This window comes from Equus asinus, chromosome 1 (genome assembly GCF_041296235.1).
Source record: "Equus asinus isolate D_3611 breed Donkey chromosome 1, EquAss-T2T_v2, whole genome shotgun sequence".
Classification (NCBI taxonomy): Eukaryota; Metazoa; Chordata; class Mammalia; order Perissodactyla; family Equidae; genus Equus; species Equus asinus.
Window position 1 is genome coordinate 174,235,454 of NC_091790.1, and position 20,328 is coordinate 174,255,781.

The following is a 20,328-nucleotide window of genomic DNA, read 5'->3' on the forward strand; positions in this document are numbered from 1 at the left end:
TATTTGCTATTTTGACTAGAAGGAGGGAGATTAACAGGAAGCTATTTCAGTAATCCAGATAATGGTCCTGATGGACAAGAAGAAACCAAAGTTAAGCAGAGGAATTGTGAGAAGATAAGGAATGTCATATTTATGTACTATTTGCATCCACAGGAAAGGGCATCAGGAAAAATGGGCCTTCAGTAAAGAGTGAGTTTTTTTCTTCGAGAAATTAGAAAAGAAGAGAAATTGGTTTAGCGTTAAAGATTCATTGCACAATAGGAATTGGAAAGATAGAAATGCTATGGGTTTAGGAAGGAGAGACGTGGAGGCGAGTTACCTAGAGCTGAGACATCTGATCAAAGCAGAAGGATCACAGGTCTTGCTAACAAAGTACCAGTGGAGGACAAAACTAGGTGGGCTTTAGTAAATAATTGTTAATAATGATGATGGCTTCCATTTGATTTTTTAATGTACAATTCACTCTTCTTTCTCTTTGCCTTAAAATGTCAAATAAAACACTTAGCTTTTTATTTCTAACAATCACTGAGTACTTGCTCCTTTCTGTCCTGCTGACTTTTGCAACTGATTTGGGTTTTCCAAGCTCCTTATGATAGGCAAAACCATCCAGCAACTCCTGAATTCCCGGTACTTTAAACTGGCAAACATAGTGAATGCAATGAGTACATTTGCATATGCTTTTCTATTCTCTTTGCTGAATGATTCCTATATGTTGTTATCTATTCAACTACATGGTAAATTCCTTGAGAACAGCAATTTTAAAAAGCTTACTTTGGTGTACTCCACCTGGCACATTGATGGGCAGTGGGTAAATTCTTATTGGATGACTGTTTCAGAGATATTTCGAAATAGGCATGTCAGTTGCAAGACTTTTGCTCAGAAAATGTTCTTCTCTGAGCCTCATAGTCTCAGAGTTTGAAGAGACAATTACATGACAGCACATTATTGCTGGGAGTAACAAGTAAAAGTAATTAGAAGTGGTAGACTATCTTGACAGTCAAAATGAAAAGTTTCCCCTCTTTTCAGTGACTTCAGAGTTTCCGATTTTTGCAGTTGTTGTTAAACAAGTGTTTGCACTTTTGAAAAAGGCCAGTGAGAACCTTGCAAAATGAAGGGTTTGTTTTTCAGTGTGGAGGAGGTTTGAGCCTAGGAACATGGAATCCATACTGAATCCTTGAGGGTTAAGCAGGTGGTACCAGGAAAGAATCCCTCAATATATTCTCTGTGTGGCTCCTATCAGCAAATATAAACATTTATGATTCAATATGTTTTCATTTTGACTGCCAAAGTCCATCTGTTTCTTACTGTACTACATCTAGACTTGGAACTGGAGATGAGAAGGGAATATTTTCTTCCTCATTTTTGTGTTTTTGTTCAGCTCTAATATCTACAAAGCATTTGCGTACGTAGCGGTGCTTGGTGTCATAAGAGTAGGCAAGTAGGTGTTAATTGGCTTGGATAGGAAAAAGCACGCACAGCATATTTCACATAGTTTTCTGATTTCAGTTTGTTGTTGAAAACTATTCACTCTGGGATCACTTAAAGACTTTATCAAAGGGAAGGACATGGAGTCAGTTCTATGCTGATAGAACCCTTGTAATGTGCACACACTAGTGGGGAAGCCATGTTCAGATTCTTCACTGTCAGTCCTCCTCTTTTAGGAACATCTCCATGTCTTGCTTTATATATTCTACTTTGGATCTAGATTATAATAGAATGGATTCCTAGGCAAATTGATAGTTATTTTTTAAATAACATCTTGTATTCCTGTGCCCATTAACTTATCCTCCCATTTTTTTCTTTCATATACCCAACTACCCTTAGAGCCCTGCTAAGTATTTGTAACTTTTATAACTATCAATGGAGACTCTGCTAGCTTAAAAAGAAGAATCTATATAATTGGACTCTCATTAATTTAATTATCCCTTATGGAGATTATAATCATATTTTGCTATTGAAAGAGTGACAGACTTCACTGTTCTCTTGGTTTTTTTGATTTTCATAATACCAATTCCTTATCCTACCAACCAGCCCCACAGCTGACAGCAAGAGAGTTCTAGGCAGGCCAGTGTTTGGGTAATGAGTAATTGGACTGTTTTTATTCAGCAACTCACTCTCTTTTAAAAGTACCTGGATTTGGAGAAGTAATTGGTTTTTATAATAGTGCATGGTGGGAGGTGATGTTGGGGATGTAAGAAGAGGTCAGGGGCTTAGGATATGGAATTGGTTTCCACAAAGTGGTTGTGATCCTTTTTTAGCCACAAAATAGTCTTAACATTAAGTATTTGTCATGACAGCCATTATGTATGCATTGTAATAAAAATATTTACTGTGTAAGTTGAAGAAGTAAAATTTGTTTGTGTTTTCTATTCCATCACTGCTTGGTAGTTTTCATATTTAAGTCACTAGGAAAAAAATTGGGAGGGAAGTTGGCAAGAAGTTACTAAAAGAAAAAAAAACACTTGGGAGGGAAATTGGCAAGAAGTGTGAAAAACTTGGGAGGCACGTAAGCAAATAAATGAGTTTATGAGTATTTTGGAAAATAAATTCCATCATGCGGATACCATAAGACTAATTAAATTTGAATCTGGCCTCTGGATCTCCAAATCCGTCCAAAACTAACCTGCATTGGAGAGAGGCTTCACTTTTGGATGGTCAGTCCACCATTGTAGGAGAATTCAGGAATGTTCAGTTGGGAGATCTGTAAATAAAAAGCTGTCATAGGAATTAACATTTGCACTCAATAGTAGCCAAGACGTAATGGACATCGAAAATAGATATTTGAAACATATTGAACTATGTCCCCTAAACCAGAATAAACTACACTGAGTGACTGTACCTTGAACCACCTGTAATTTTCTGCTGATAGGTAATTAAGTAAGTTGGAAAGCACTGCCATTTATTTACTGTAATATGAAGCAAGTACATTTATTTTATGAAACTATTGAACCAGAACCAAACAGGAATGCTGTATTGTTTCCTGAACTAAAGTGTTATTTCATTTGATTTGAGCCCTGGAACTTAAAAATAAATACTAGCTAACATCTGTTGAGAGAGCACATGTCAGCATTGTTGTGCTAAGTACATTGGTCCATTGAATTCTCACTTTCTGGTTAACTAGTGACAGCTTTGCCTAGAGTTTGCAGTGAAAATGAAAATGTGCTGAATTTGAAGAGTGTGAACTGGGTTTTAGGAATTAAGATTACAATCCTGGAACTGATTATTAGCTTAGCAAATGACCGTTCCTACATCTCTAAAACCAAAATAGCCCTAAGACTGCCCCTCTTAGTAAGATTTGGGCAAGTCAACAGAACGGTAGTATAAAAATTTCACATAAGTGTCAGGGACCAGGCTATCTCATGAATACACAATGAAATTAAGATATTTAAGCCAGGCCTTGATATTAAAAAATAAAAAATCATTAAGTTTTCCAAAGGGAAGAGCCATGCTTTATCATTATATATATGCCTGATGTTTCATCTATCTTGAAGAACTAGGATTCTGGACCCTGCACTGATGAAGTTTTCCATTTTGTAGTAGTGATGAATTAAACGAGATCAAGAAGATTTTACACTTAATTTTAATAGAACCTTAGAACTTAGTAATATTCTAGAAAGGGAAACGGTTTTTCTAAAAATTCCGAGTGCAAGTGTTCTCTAAACAAAACAGCCCTTTGAAATAGCAATTGTATCACCATTAATATCTTTCAGAGCTAAGTCTATAATACCTAATTTTTATCTGGAAGATTTAGTTACCCCTGATTCAAATTTAATAAATTAAAAAACTGATTTCAACAAATATTTGTTGAGTTCCTACTATGGACATAGTACTATGTTAGGCACTCTGATCTCTGGGTGCTGCCTGCAAGTATAACAAGGGTCCCTCTCTGCAGCGAATTCTTGACTTACAGATATTTTTGGCGAAAAGATACACACACACACACATCGACTTAGTAAATATTTGTGAGTGTAAACATCGAACTAGAGACTGCACCAAACTCTGGGAATTATTGATGAACAAGACACAATACCTGTTGTCAAGGGGCTTTCATTCTATTGGAGATGAACAAGTAAAAGCCAGTGCAGTTACTATGGAGTCCTTGTATGAATACAGTGATGCAGCACTTAATCTGGTCTTAGAAGGTCAGGTGAGATATCCCTGGAGGAAGTGACATCTAAGGTGAGAGATGATGGATGCCTAGGAGTCATTTGAGTGAAGAAGAAAAGGGAGAACATTTCAGAAAGAGAAAAGAATGTGTAAGACCTGGAGCCAAGGGAGAACACTGGACATCCGAGGAGCTGTAGTCAGTTCTGCGTGGCTGTGATATGGAATGAAATGGGCCTGGAGCCAAGAGAGAGCACTGCAATTTTAAGGGAGCGTTAGGTAGTGTAGCAAGGTTGGGTCTGGAAAGGAAGGGGTTTATGATGAGAGCTGAACTGGGAGAGGACAGTCAGATCATGGTTTCTGTCTCCCCACTTGCCAACAATTAAAAAAAAAAAAGCCAAAAGAGGCAGAAAGACAAAATCCTCCACTTCACTTTCATGTTTTATTTAACTGGTGAAATCCAGTTCTCACACAGCACTCTAGCTGCAGAGGAGTCTGGGAAATGTGGTGCTTAGTGGGAGTGCAGGAAATTCCCTGGGAGGAGAGCAGATGGGTCCACAGTATCCTCCACAGTTGCTTTTCTTTATTGAGGGAAGTGCCATAATAAAAACTATATTTTAGGAAGATTTACCTGGTGTAATATGCAAACTCAAGGGGCATAATGGAGATGTGGTTAGAAGTTTATGCATATTGTTATTCACATTTTGAACAATAAGAAGTGACAGTTCAAGAGACTTGTTGAAGATCGTGTGTCTCATAATTCATGGGACCAGCAAGAGAATTCAAATCTTATCTTTTTTTTGCTGTACTCTATTAGGGTGGTTGCCTATTAGAAAAGAAACACTGTCTTAGACTCTAATGGCTTATCCACTGAACATGCTGACTTTCAGTTATAACTTTAGGCTAGTTAATCTCACTATGATTGTAACAGTATTATTAAACTGTCAAGATTACAACTCTGCCATTTGTAAAGGAGAAGATTATGATAACAAAGACTTGTGAACTAATGGCAATGAGAATCCCATGACATAGTTTTGCAAAGTATTTGCAGAATGTTTATTTTCATGTAAATGATATGTCAAGCTACCACAATCCTAGGTAAGTCTATCTTGAGAAAATCACCCATACTAACACACTTGAAATTTAAATGTCAGGAAATGTCTTCTCATATCTGCTCCCAAATTATCTTCTCCTTTTCCTCTCACCTTGGGGGCAGCATCTCTTCTTCAGGCTTCATAACCTCTAATTTAAAATATGAAAATCCAACTACGTGGGCAGTCAGCACAGGGGAGGCAGCCTGCTCAGGGCAAGTTGAGCAGCTGGTGTTTCAAAGTCAGCTCTTGAGAGAAGAAGGATCGTGGTAGGATTACTTCAGAGGTGTTGGGTGAGTGAATATCAAAGCCCAACTCCTAAGGAGCTACAAGACATGAAACTTAGTTATTAGAGACCTGAGAAACATTTTCGGAGCTCCAGAGCAGGATCGACTACAAGATAACACAGTAATGTGTCAATGAAGTACTGAGAGAGGAGTGCTTTTTCACAGATTGGATTTGTCCCAGCATTTTGGGTGGGTACATCTAGAAGAGATAGTTATGGAATTAGTAGCTTCCTAAATGCCAATTCTTAGACCAGCTGAATCAAAATCATCTAGACAGCTTTTACAAACTAGATTTTCAAGGGTCATTTCGGAGATTCTGAAATCTGGAGTCTAGAAATCTGTAGATAAATGAGTCTAATGTAGAGCCAGAATAAGATAAATAAGATTCTTCGTTTCAAGTATCTTATCTAACTTTACTTCCTTGGGAATACTTACCCAATGACACCTTAAATCACAGCATTTTACAGCTCTTCCTTGAAAAATGCTCAAGTTATTAGTTTTGAGATTCAAATACAGACCTACACACATACAGAAATAAACACTAAAGAGGCTTAGAGATATGAACTGAATTACATGTATACTCGCAAATTCATATATAAAATCATACATATGTATATATATATCTGAATATTAAACAATAGTTTAATATTGGTGACAAAAAGACTGTAACATCCATTATAATCGTGCTTTTTGTACTTTTGTTGTCTCCAATAAAAATTATATTGAAATTTGAGTTTATTGCTATAAATTTGGTCAGCACCAAAGCTCAGCAAAGGAAAAGCTTTTATTTTTGAAGTTGATAAAAAGTTCTCACTTCTTATGCTTTCTAGCAAGAATCAATCTTTATCCAATATTTCTACGTATAGCTGTTTGTAATCAAGTCTGACTTAGGTCAACAAATTATCTTTCCTAGTAAACAGAACTCCGGTTTTTAATTTACAAATTCATTCGTGTATTTTTCCTGCTGTAGAAGTTAACCTCTCTTGATATATATCATACAGAGCTACACAGCACTCTCAAGATCACACACCCACATTTACAACAGCCGTGTGCAGAAATGGTTAATTCATTCTTTCTTTCTCTTTCCGGTACCCTCTTGGCTTTCTTACATTCTCTTCTTCCCTTCTTCTTTTCTCCCTACCTGTTCTCTCTGTTTCCCCAACTCTTCTTTTGTCCTCCCTCCTTTGCGACCGTTTTCCTTGTGCATAAAGCACAGTACAAATGCTTAGTAATTATTAAACATTAATAATAATGGCACTCACTGTCCAGTGATTCACTGTTAAAGACTGCGTTACTGAATGGCATTACTTCTAAAGTTCACGTTCCCTCCACCCAAGCTTCTCGCCCTCCTGCCTTACCACAAGCAGCTATATTGTCAAGGCTGTTCTAAAGAGTGATAAGGCAGCCATAAAAGAGAGTTTATGGTATTTTCCTATCTACAAAGTCATAGGAAGCTCAAATGTACTCAGCAAATATTGCAAAATTACACAAGATCATTAAACGTAACACTCCACCCTGTCTTTAAAGTTCTGTTCTCTCTCAATATAATAGCACCTTATACTATTCCTCTGTTGTGTGTTCAGGTCAAAGTTAATGAGCTTTATATTACCAATTCCTCTTTAACAACTTCTGGTGTGTCTGGCTCAGTTGAATAATATTAGGGTGATGATATTTAGGTGTATTTTAACAAAGTAAAATGGTAAATATGTGTATGAAAAGTGCATACATCATATTGGGTATATTAGATACTTCATAATAATAAAATAAGTTAATCTTTATTGCACACTTATTATAACATGACTTTGATACTCTCTGGTATTCCTTATCTAAATATTTTCAAGTACTTTACAATCTCAAATAGACTAAATGTATTAAATGCTCAGAATCCTTTGAAGTTGGCATTTGCCTTTCTGACCAGCATGTTGTAGAGGAAGTTAGCCGAAAGAACAAGTATCTATTTGAGTAAGCATAATAATCACAGGTTAAAATGCAGATTCCTGGGCTCGGCCCTAATTCTTCCGAGTAAGAATAGGTGCAGCATTTTTCAATAAGCTCCCCAGGTGATTCTGAAATAATTGGTCCAGGGACCACTCTTTGAGAACCAATGATCCAGATATTTGATTTTATCTGTAGGTAAACTGTGCAGAGAATATTATTAAAAATTAAAATGGGCAGAGTAGGAAGGCTTCAAAGAAAGGTTTTTTAGGGTCTTCTTCAACAAAAATTAATTGATCACAATTTTAAAAAGGCTATATTTGATTTGTTTTAAGACTTAGGTTTAAAAAATAAATCTCAGCAGTTAATGTTTATATAAGAAATCAAACCATGCCCAGCATCTTAATTTCAATGAATGATTTCCTCCAGCAATTTTTAGGAATAACTCCAAGGGAACTCAAGAGAAGTTGCAATGCAAGTAAGGAGAAATCGAATTTGTCTCTGTGTGCAAGGCTTCTCTAAACAGCATATACTCGTATGCTGCTTTTTAAAATCATGATAGCACCAAGTGGTATAATTTCTTTTTTAGATTATAATTTTCACAGAAGGGAAAATCTCCTATGAAGGCTGAAAAACAACCCTTGAGATAAATATATTACCAGATTTAGTGCCCTTAGTACTCGACAAAGATAAATGTTTAAAAGTGCATATGAAACAAAGTGTTTTATGTTGTCAAATAGAAAAAGCCAAACAGTAATAAAGAAATCTACAAATGAGCAATAAACTAGGTAATCAGAACAAGTACTCACATTGACAGCAGGATATTGGTTTTACTAGTGTGTTTGATCTAAAAATAATGGGCTTTTTCACAATTCCCTTCAATCTACCCCCACTTTTGTTTCATTTCAACCTCAGCAGCTTCCTATTAATTACAATCTCTGAGATACTTTTAAAATTATCCAAATTCATACATTTCTCTTCATAAATGATTTCAATACAGAAAAGGGGGCCAAATACATTGACTCAGAACATCGAATCTTTTCAGATGCAAAAGTCTTTTATTTTCATGCTTTTAAAAGATAATCTGCATTATCTACAAACACTATTTAATAGTTTTGTTTGTGTGGTTTTGAAATTTACATAAATGATATAATTTGTATACATCATTCTTCAACTTCTTTCTTTGCTCATGTTATCTTTTTGAGTTCTAGCTTTGCTATTTATATGTAGAAATTTATTTCATTCTTCTTAACTGCTGTATTGTACTCATATGTCACACAATTTACTCATTCTTATCTTGATGAATATTTGCTTTGTTTCAAGATTTTACTCAGTACTGTATTGAAAATCTTTGAGTATTTCTCTTTGCACATGCGCAAGAGTTTCTCTGGTGTAGGTATCTATCAGATAAATTGCAGTGTCCTAGAATATAACGCACATTTCTGATTTCACTAGATACTGCCAAACTGCACTTTAAAGTGGCTGTACCAATTTATACTACCACCAGCCATTTAGGAGAGTTTCCATTGACTCACATCTTTGAAAGCTCTTGTTATTGACAGAAACTTGAATTTTTGCCATCCTAATTTAGAAAAAGTCATCTCTCTTTATTACTCTAATTTGTGGTTCTCTGATTGCTTGTGACATTTTACATATTTTCATGTTTGTTAGCCATTTTGACTTCATATCTTTTGCCAATTTTTTTTGGTAAGGTATTGTGGTGGCTGTGGGATGTGCCTCGCACACCACTGTTGTAGGGTGTGGAATTGAATGAGGACCCAGCAGCTCTGTGTAACTGTTGGGGTGGTGTGAGTAAAAGGATATTCTTAAATTTTGCTGTTGGAAATGTAACTTTTAAAAGTTGTTTTGTAAAGGAATCTGGCAGTATATTTTAAAAATAAAGAAAACACATACATTTGACCTAGCTATCCCATTCATGGGAATATATCTCATAGAAATAAAATCACAAAAGCATGATGATTTATGTACAATGGTATTATTGGTAGACTATTTTTTTTTTTTTTTTGGTAGCAAATGCCAAGGAAGGTCACATAGCATCTGATGGAGCCATATTTGAAATACAAAAATCTTACACTTCCAGTTCAGTCTAGTCCAGACTGCAAATAAATGTGAGCAAATGAATTCAAGCACAGAATTGCCTGAAAGCAGCTTGCATCAACCTACTTTTTTATTATAGTATTCTGCTGTTGCTTATCAAGAAGGTTCCTGTGGTGTTGATTACTAAAATATTTCTGGGTCTACCTAGATGTTTTTCATTCAGTAGTATGTTTATCAATTAGCAGAAAGGGGGGGGGGCTTTAAAAACATTCTTCTTGTTTGTTTTTACTGCTGAAATATACTCTAGTGGAAATTTCAAATCAAATACTAGTTATCCTAAAAACAAGAAAGAGTTTCTCAGAAAAAAAGAAGGTAAAGGACTGGCATACCCTTCAGCTTGATTCTTTTTATTTTTTGCTGAGTAAGATTCACCCTGAGCTAACATCTGTTGCAAGTCTTCCTCTGTTTTGCATGTGGGTCAATGCCACAGCATGGCTGCTGAGGAGTGGTGTAGGTCCACACCTGGGAACTGAACCTGGGCCACTGAAGCGGAGAATGCCAAACTTAACCACTGGGCAACCAGGCCGGCCCCCTAAATTGATTCTTTTATAATGAGAAGATAATAAGATGAATAAAAATATCATAGTGCAATTTAGCATGGCTAAATGTTAAATAAAATTAACCAGCCATTTCTGGAGTGGTAGTGTTTGAAGGTGGGGAAGAAACTCTGGATCTAGTCTGGGAATATCGTGTCACCCTTAAGAACTTTGACTTTTTAGTTTTAAATTGCATGATCACATACACAGCAATTTCAACCAAAATACATCTGGCAAAGACATGCAAACTCAGGACTTGAATGCAGGCCGCCTGATTCTAAGTCCAGTGCTTTTTCAATACATTATGCCTGTACATTTCTTACAATCATATGCTAATAAAGACTATGTGATCAGGCCTTGATAAGCATCTGCTTTTCCACTAATAGGAGAGTGGGCATAGTTCACAACAGGTAAGCATTCTGCTCAAGGCCAAATGGAAATAAATGCCATAGACAGATTATTGGTAAATACCTCATTACGTGATTGTGAGTCACCAATGTTTGAGTGTACATTATGGACCAAGCTCTTTATCTTAAGTTACTTCAAATTTTTATGACTATTAAAGGAAGATACTATTATCCCTGTTTTAAAGATGGAGAACTAAAGCCCAGAAGAGACTGCCCAAAGCTACTTATCCAGTTGGTGGTGGAGACAGGGCTAGAAAGCAGATCATTGTCCTCTCTGGCCAGTGTTGGCACTCATGTTTTCTATTTTGTTTAAGTTTTATTTTAGAATTAAATATATTCCACTTGGATCATCACATTTTATTTCATTGTTTTTATGTTTATGGAATAGCTTTGTAAATGTCATTTCCTCAATTCTCCTCCTTAGCACCCTTTATGAAAGAACTATTCTTTCACCCAGGTTATGGTTAGGGAAATTGAGTCAGAGCTAGCTGTTAAATAACTGAGATTTCACAATAAGCTTTCAGACCAGTGTTCAAATCCTGGGCCTCCCGCCATCCGCTCCAGTATTCCAGCTTTGTTACTTATTGAGCAACCACTGCAAGCATGGTTTACATGACATCCGACAGCTCTCAGCACGGGCACCACCAACTTAATTCAGATTTTAGCTCACCAGTGACTCGAGCAGGGCACTTGGATGCAGCTCTTCGTGGCATTTTCCCAAGGAGCACCCAACCTGGAGGTTCTCTCAGGCGTGAGGGAAGGTTTCACACTAAGAAATCCTATTCCCTCTAACCTGGGCCAAAGATGAGCTGTCCCTCACCAGGCATCATGGCTTACAACTGAGAGTGCTGAAAAGACCAGGCACTGGGGCAGAGTACATTATCTTAGGAGCTCAAAATTAATACTGTTTTGGAAATAAAAAGGAAACAGAGTAGCTTGTGGTTACAACTGAAACAGATGGAGTAACACGAAACTGGTACCAAGAAACCAGCCAGCAAGTCCTTCCTCGGATCCCTCATTTTTTAATGCCTTTTCTCCTTTCCCTAGACCAGTCTCACGTTAGGGTTTGAGGAATGCTAAGACCAAAAATCTGGTCATTTTTGGAGGAATTTGATGGTGTTCCATTCGATCCGAGCGTGTAAGGCCTGACTCACCTGAGGCTCTTCTGATTTCTTTCTCTACTATTTTGTTTCACATGAGAAAGAAGGAAGAGAATTTTTTAATTCCCTTCTCCCTCCTTCTATTTTCTTGGCTTGTTTAGAGTATAAATATTACAGGCTCCTATGAGAGAAACGTGGCTGCAACAGCTTCTTATTTATTCTGTCTTAAGAAAATAATATTAATGTAATAAAATTGAGCTTGGACTCTTTGGACATTTAAATTCAGTAGGCATGTTTACTGAAGTCTAGAAGATAGTTCATTATCTTCTGTCATTTCTTGTCTTCCCCTTCACTTCTCTTGTCTCTTTTTTTTTTTTTTTTTTTTTGAGGAAGATTAGCCCTGAACTAACTACTGCCAGTCCTCCTCTTTTTGCTGAGGAAGACTAGCCCTGAGCTAACATCCATGCCCATCTTCCTCTACTTTATATGTGGGACGCCTACCACAGCATGGTGTGCCAAGCGGTGCCATGTCCACACCCGGGACCCGAACTGGTGAACCCCGGGCCGCCGAAGTGGAACATGCGAACTTAAACGCTGCGCCACCGGGCTGGCCCCCTCTTGTCTCTTTTATTCTGCCAGTGTCCTGTTTTTTCTGCAGATATCTACGTCTGCTTCTGACATGTATTCCTTTCCCTATTTTCTTTCTTTCTCTGTGCTGTACACCTTTCTTCATTTGCATTGCTTATATGTACCCCTTTCTTTATAGGTTAATGTTTGATTACCCTCCCTTCCTTCCTTTTCTCTTCCTTTCTTCCACAAATCTTTATCAAATTATTCCACTGGGCTAGGATTTTGCAACCTCTAAATCTATTATCCATTCCCTAAGTGTAACTGTGTCATAATCATACTATTAAGATAACTATTTCCAAATTTAAATATTTTAAAATTTTAATTGATTTAACTAATACTATATTGAATTCAAATTTGAAAAGGGAAACCCCAATAATTCCACCAACCTGGTTTTTTAAGATTAGAAAATTTGCCTCCTTTACAAAAGCCTGCACTCACTATATTTATATGAGGAAAATTATTCTTTTTTTCCTCTAAAATATTTAGTTTCCCCCCCTTTGTTTGAGGAATATTGGCCCTCAGCTAACATCCGTGCCCGTCTTCTTCTTTTTTATATGTGGGATGCCTGCCACAGCATGGCCTGATAAGTGGTGTTAGATCCGCTCCCTGGATCTGAACCAGCGAACTCTGGGCCACCGAAGCAGAGTGCATGAATTTAACTGCTACACCACCAGGCCGACCCCAAAGATTTAATTTTTTAAAAGAGAATGGGATATGGGGGAGGAAAATGTGGTGCAGGAGAGAAGAAATACACATGTGAGATGTCATGCTCGTTGCTCGAAACAAGTGCAGAGGATGTGCTGTATAGAGCAGTTCAGTAAAGGCTTAAAGACAGAGACGTTCCTGGAAGTGCTCCTTTAGCAAGGCTGAAGATTTTGGACTCTGGGGTGTGGAATTTAGTTGTAGTCCTTGTTGTTTGAATGGAATCCTATGTGGCCCAGTCTGTGAGTTGAACAAAATAATTTAGTCCGGTGGGAAGAAACGAAGCACTTAGTTTCACATGTTTCATAACTACAGAGGGTCCTCCTCATCTGCAGTGCTGTGTGGATCTCAATGACCTTTCTATGTTGTGTTTCTCCAGTGCCTGAGTAACCAGCTCTGCTGGGTCCTGCTGCATCTCCTCCAACATGTCAGCACTTTTGGTCACAGGCCTTTGGTCACCTTAGGTCTGGAGTATTGATAGCAACACTTCCTTGGGGGCAGTAGCTAGCATGGTTCCAGTTTATAGGAGTTGCCAAATAGTTCTTAACATAAGTCATCACTTATTAATTTACCTGCTTTGTGCGTTGAGGGTCTTGTATATGAAGTTCTATTTAAGTTTCACATGTTAGATAACAGAAACAAATGAATAGCAAAGGTAACTATTTTGACAATTTAAATATAGATAATGTTGGTGGTAGGTGGTCAAGGAGAGATGGTGGATTGCCTCTGGATTGTGAAAGAAAAAAGAAGATAGTATGGAACAGTATTTTTAGGAGAGGGAGAGACAAGAAGAAGGTGGTAACCAAAAGAAAAGAGCAGATGCATGGGAATGGGAAGAGAAAAGAGAGAGAACTTTTTTGAACTAAAGAGAGAGTATTATTTATCTAACTCTTCTGATTCTTCAAGTCTCAGGCCAGATAACCTCTCTTCCGGAAAGCCTTCTAACATTTTCTATCTATTGTATGGACACTTCTATTGTCTGTATTTTCCAATTAATCTATTATTAAATTTATTAATTGCCAATTAATTGTGCACTATTTTAGAACCTGTCTTTAGTAGTTAATTAAATCTTTGGGATGTTATTTAGCATTCTCCAGGATAGTGGCTTATTGTCCAAGTTAGACTTATAATGACTGGGAGTCAAGGACTATATCTTATAAATTCTAATCTTCTTTTGCAATGCCTACCATGGTTGTTGCCGCAGAGAAGTTCATTAACTGGAGGAAGGATGACAGGACACGTGTGTCAGGGAGGTGACAGGAGAGGGAGTGAATGGAGAGAGGACATAGGACTGAGGTGCAAGGATGGATGAGGAAGAAGGGCTGTGTTGATTGGTTGCGTGGGTGGGTGGATGAGTGGGTCGGGGAGAGAAGTATGAAAAGGAGTTGCCTTGTACTCATGGTGCCCACTGAATATGTTTAGATACTGCAGGGGGATGAGAATGGTATTATTCTAGTTTCTTTTATTAGGAGGTTTATCATTTTTGGAGATTTCCTTTTAAAAGAGTGAATTTAAATTGGAAGGAAGTATACTTTAGCATGTGTAAGGGAGGAAGAACATTTCCTCTACCCACTGGGTCCTTCTGGCTGGGCTACGAATTAAATTGGCATGAGACAGAATAGCAGGAGAAAATCAAATAAAGCTTTATAACATGTATACATGGGAGAGAACCAGGAAAACTGAGTAACTGGCCCAAACGGCAGAGGCTGCTTCCTTAAATTCTTTTTTCAGCTAAAGACAAAGGAAGATGTTGGGGGTAGTGGAGTGAACTTCAAAGAGGAGGAAGGCAATTCACATGGAAATGGACAAGAAAATGTTTGGTAGAACATCAATAAGGATGGGCTTAGCAAGGGTCCTCTCTGTCTACCGATACCCCAGAGTTATCTATGGTGATGGCCTGTCCTCGGGACAGGCCTTCTATCTTAAATTCTTTTAGGCGGTTAGGGGGAAGTTCAAAGTTTCTTTCAGAGTCTTTTGTTCTTAAAAATAATCAAGCCAAAGAGACACATTTTCAGTTGGCCAATTCTGATCCCCCACACATGTTAATAGCACTTGGGTTTGTGTAATGGCCTATGGATGATATACACATGTATTTACCTACCCATAAATATACATATGCTTTACTTTTTGATGTTTTTCAGTTCTTATTTAATGATCATAAATGACATTTTAAAAATTAAAGAAAAATTTATTTATCGAATTTCAACAATGTTTTGACCAATTTAAGTGGATTTGAAATAACTGAGATGCAGTGCTCAAAATTTCTGCTGTGGTTAAAGCAATAGTCTGATATATGATTGCATTTGAAGGAAAATATAGCTTTCAAATTCTGATCCAACATATTGACAATTCCTCTCTAACTTTCTGTTTTTGATAACAGGACATCTCCAAGTTTGCTGAGAAAGACAATATAGTTCTTGGAGAAGGTGGAATCCAACTGAGTGGAGGTCAGCGAGCAAGGATTTCTTTAGCAAGGTGAATAGCTGATTATTGGTTCAGTGAGCCTTTGCTGTAAATATCATGCATGTAAAAAGTTAAGGACGTTTCTCTGTTTCTTTATATTCTGTTTCTGGAATTGAAAAATGCCTGGGGTCTTAAAGCTAGCAAGTTAAGAATCACCTTTAAAGAACTATAGATAATGACATAATATTCATATCTGATAAAGACGATGGCTTTTTCAAAATGCATACCCTTATTCCGGTGTGTGTATGTTTGTTTGCCTTATGATATGGGTTACTAAAAATGGAAAACTCTGGCTTTCTATATAGTACAAGGAAAGAGAAGAGAAGATATGACTTTTCATTTAGTCCATCATATAGTCCCATAGCACTTGCTTGTTATCTTCAACAATAATTTATACTGCAAAGGTTCTTTTAGATTTCACTTTGACTTTTTCCATTTGTTTGCTTTTATTACTTTTCTTTGTTACATGTTGATTGATTACAATTTTCTTTTTACAGAAAATACCAAGAATTAAACTTAAAAAACTGAATCCTATATGGTTGGGATAGGGATAGTGCTACTAACAACCACCCCTGAAAAATTTAAATATTATCAAGAAATTATCTCATTTCCATTAATATGGGACTATATCTTCATCTTATTACTAAGATCAACTTAATGAAGATTTTACTTGCTCATGAAATTTTTTTTTAACTTAAAAAGTAAAATATTGTGGGTATACATTTTTATGGTGAATTACACATCCTTTGCTTGTTTGGAATTTTTATGAATATGATACAGAGATTGAGACTCTAAGGAGCAAAGTACAATATCACTCATACAGCCACAACAGCACTGCTACCCATTTGTTGGTAGCAGTCAAAACTGAAAAACATTAAAAATGTTTTTTTTGTTCAGCAAGCTGTGCTGTGGTGGCGTCCCACATAGGAGAATGAGAATGACTTACAACTGGGATACACAACTATGTGCTGGGGCTTTGGGGAGGGGGGAAAAACAAGAGAAAGACTGGCAACAGATTTAGCTCAGGACCAGTCTTCCTCACCAAAGAACCACGGGCAGAGCTCAGAAACTTAAAAAAAATCTTCACATAAGCGCTGCAATTTAGTCGCTGTCTCTGACATTTTACAGGATTGAAACAGTCTATTTTCTTTTTTGTTTCCCCACCAAAATGCAACGTCTTTGAGGGCAGGGACTGTATAATTTATACCATTGTATTCCCAGCTCATAGCATGTCCATTAGCTCTAAATAGATACTATTATTAAAAGGTTTTGTTTTTTTTTAAGGTAACATTTTAAATTGTATGGTATGATGTAATTCAGTTTGTAACTTTTGCTAGTTTATGCCGCTTACATTTAGCAAAACCACTTCTGTGATTCTTGGAGTGTTGTGAAAAGCCATAAAAATCATCTATGACATATCTTTTTGTTACTTGAAATTATCTACTAAATGACATTGGAAATATTGAGGAAATCTAATTTAATTTCCATTTTTTTTTAGAGCAGTATACAAAGATGCTGATTTGTACCTATTAGACTCTCCTTTTGGATACCTAGATGTTTTAACAGAAAAAGAAATATTTGAAAGGTATGTTCTCTGAATAACTCATAATGCACGTGCTAAAAGACAAGAAAGAACCACGATACCATCATAGACTGCATATTACCCCTTGAGAAATATGTCCACCATCGTGACTCAGTGTGACATAACACTTAAATCTGGTCTTCCCTTCATGGGCAAGAGTCAAGATTATTTCCCTTAGAACCTTTTCTGACCATCTCATGCCAAACCAATTTCTTCCATTGCTACAGTTATAGCAATCACTATCTAGGTAATTTTAACAGTATTATTGCCTTGTGACCTATCTTATGTTGTTTTATTGGTTATTATACTTATTTTTACTTTTTTTTGTGTTAGTATTTTATTCCATCTCCTCCTTAGAAAGTAAACTTCTTAAGGAACGAAACAAGCTGAATGTTTTAATGTCAGCGAATGCTCCCGCTATTCATCTACCTCAATACCTCCCTCAGAACCTCTCCCTCAGTCTCAGGGAACTCAGGATTTGCATTGCATTGGAGCTCCCATTAGGGCTCAATGTATGTGAAGTTCCTAGGAGGAACAATTAGTTATATGACTTCATTTCAAAGGTTCAAAGTGATTTCATGAACTATGAAGTAGTTTGTTAGGAGAATTATGATGATACTCTTCTAGAAATAAAGTTTTTAAGCAATAAGGATATAGATGTATTGTGTGTATAAAATGGCTGTGTTATTCTTAGAAGCAGCTTTCTCAGAATTTAGTTAAATGTAATACCTAGGATGCTATTTTCATAATCCCTGTGACTAAAAGTAACTTCTTACAAGATAAACTTTGCTAGTTATGTTAGTATGTTCGAGTATAATTCAAAATGATTTCTCTTTTTATACAGTATATAATGTTTTAAAGCCCAAAAGAAATTGGTTTCCTTTTGATGGTTCGAGTCAGGATATACTTGTAGACTTCTAATTGTATTAAAGGAGGGTCAAATTTGTTATCCAATTCTCAGGTTTGTTGTTTTTTAACAAATCAGATTAGTCTTAATATAAGCTCTTGAGAACTAAATTAGTGGTCAATTCAAAATGTAAAAGGAAATTAATAGAAAATTTAAAGAACAAGAGAGCTCTGATACTTTAGAAAACACATAGAAATATAGACCCCCAGGAATCTTAAAGAGCATCAAACAATTCCGTCATTTTCTAGATGAATAAAACAAGACCCAGAGGGTAATCAATTTGCTCATCAAACATTTATTTAATATCAGATAATTAGTTTCACTCTAAGTTTGTTAACATTCAACTTTACAATATAGAATACTGTAATAATCTAATAATACAGTATTTTATGCTATGATAATTCAAAAGGCACCAAATTCATTACTGAATATTTACTTTTAGAATTAAGTATATTAATAGCATTGTATGGTAGAGGTATAATATGAGAATACATTAGTAAAATGTTAAAATGCAATACATATGCTATTGTAATAAAGTGTTTACAAATTTAATCTTATTTATATCTTTTTATATTCTTAAAGCTGTGTCTGTAAATTGATGGCCAACAAAACTAGGATTTTGGTCACTTCTAAAATGGAACATTTAAAGAAAGCTGACAAGATATTAATTTTACATGAAGGTAGCAGCTATTTTTATGGGACATTTTCTGAATTGCAAAATCTACGGCCTGACTTCAGCTCAAAGCTCATGGGATATGATTCTTTCGACCAGTTTAGCGCAGAAAGAAGAAATTCAATCCTAACTGAGACTTTACGGCGTTTCTCATTAGAAGGAGATGCTACTGTCTCCTGGAACGAAACAAAAAAACAATCTTTTAAACAGACTGGAGAGTTTGGCGACAAAAGGAAGAACTCTATTCTCAATCCAATCAACTCTATAAGGAAATTTTCAATTGTACAAAAGACTCCGTTACAAATGAATGGCGTCGAAGAAGATTCTGATGAGCCTTTGGAGAGAAGGCTGTCCTTAGTTCCGGATTCGGAGCAGGGAGAGGCCATCCTGCCTCGAAGCAATGTGATCAACACTGGTCCCACATTTCAGAGACAAAGGAGGCAGTCTGTTTTGAACCTGATGACCCGCTCCTCAGTAAACCAAGGTCAAAGCATTCACCGAAAGACAGCGACATCCACACGAAAAATGTCACTGGCCCCTCAGGCGAACTTAACTGAAATGGATATCTATTCAAGACGGTTATCTCAAGATAGTGGCTTGGAAATAAGTGAAGAAATTAATGAAGACGATTTAAAGGTTTGTATAAATTATTAGGTGGTTTAATAAATTATTCTGTGTTTTTTTTTCCCTCAGAGTGCAACTGAATGGAATGTAATATAAAGTATGTAACAAAACTTCCTCAAATTATGGGTTTAGGATGAGGTTTATCTTAAGGGCTAGTGTTGGGTCCTTTACTAGGCCAGTAGTAATCATTATAAATTAGAAAAAGTATAAATTATTATAAATCTGCTTTATTACCAACTTAAAAATCTCTCTAGGAAGAGGTGGAGTATAAATAAATATATAAACAAATAATGGCTTTCGTTACTTAGGGACCAAGAAATCTTTCTGTAGAGAGGTATCCTAAATAAGGTCTGTCAACATCTAGTCTCTTGACAGTAACTCACATTCTGGTTTATACATTAGTCTCACCTGAATTTAGTTACTGTGGGCTTTTTTATCTTTTAAATTTGCTTTATACATTGGATTTCTGGAAAATTTTCTTTTAGAAAAGGTATGTGAAACTCAGCATATACTAGCACCAACCTTCAGATAGAAAGTCTTTTACATTAAATTTTAAAGAATAAAATGTTTTTGTTCGTAAAATAGGAAGGAATGTAAAAGAAGAGGGGTTTTATTTGTTTTTTGTTTTTTGCTAGAAAAATACCTTCAGTGCCTTGGGTGAAACAGGCAGGGTTGTAATGAATTGATCTATTAAATGGCACAGATCAGTTAAGAGCAGTGTGAACTTTGGCAAGTCACAAGTCATTCAACGTCTCTGGACAAAAATTTCCTCCTTTGTAAAATGAGGCAACAGAATAGGTGATCTCTAAAACACATCCTTTGAGTGTTTCTATAATTTTAAAAAGGTTTCCTAAAAGATAATTTATGTATATTGTTTTAGTATCAATCTGAATGAATTTCTCAAACCTGAACCTATAAATTTAGTTGTAAAGAATGATCTCCTTGACTGATAATAGTTACTATTTATTGATTGCTTCTGGTGCTAGGCAGCCTATACTTAGTCCCCACCCACCCTAGAAGTTACCTATGGTTACCCTCACTTATAGACAAGGAAACTAAAGTTTAGAGTAGTTCAGCTGCCCAAATTCACGCAGCTCCTAGGAAGTCAATGGTGGAGTCCAGATTCAAATCCAGGTTTATTTGACTCCAAAAATCTTTACACCTAACCA

The 20,328-nt window shown here is 36.3% G+C and overlaps 1 protein-coding gene across 1 annotated transcript in view; it reads left to right on the forward strand.

Moving 5' to 3' along the window:
* CFTR (CF transmembrane conductance regulator) overlaps nucleotides 1-20,328 on the forward strand; it is a 165,265-nt gene that overhangs the window by 77,126 nt on the left and 67,811 nt on the right. The window contains exons 12-14 of the mRNA XM_014838463.3: nucleotides 15,291-15,385; nucleotides 16,872-16,958; nucleotides 18,445-19,171. Of these exons, the coding sequence (XP_014693949.2) occupies nucleotides 15,291-15,385; nucleotides 16,872-16,958; nucleotides 18,445-19,171 (909 nt within the window). The remainder of the gene's footprint in view (nucleotides 1-15,290; nucleotides 15,386-16,871; nucleotides 16,959-18,444; nucleotides 19,172-20,328) is intronic.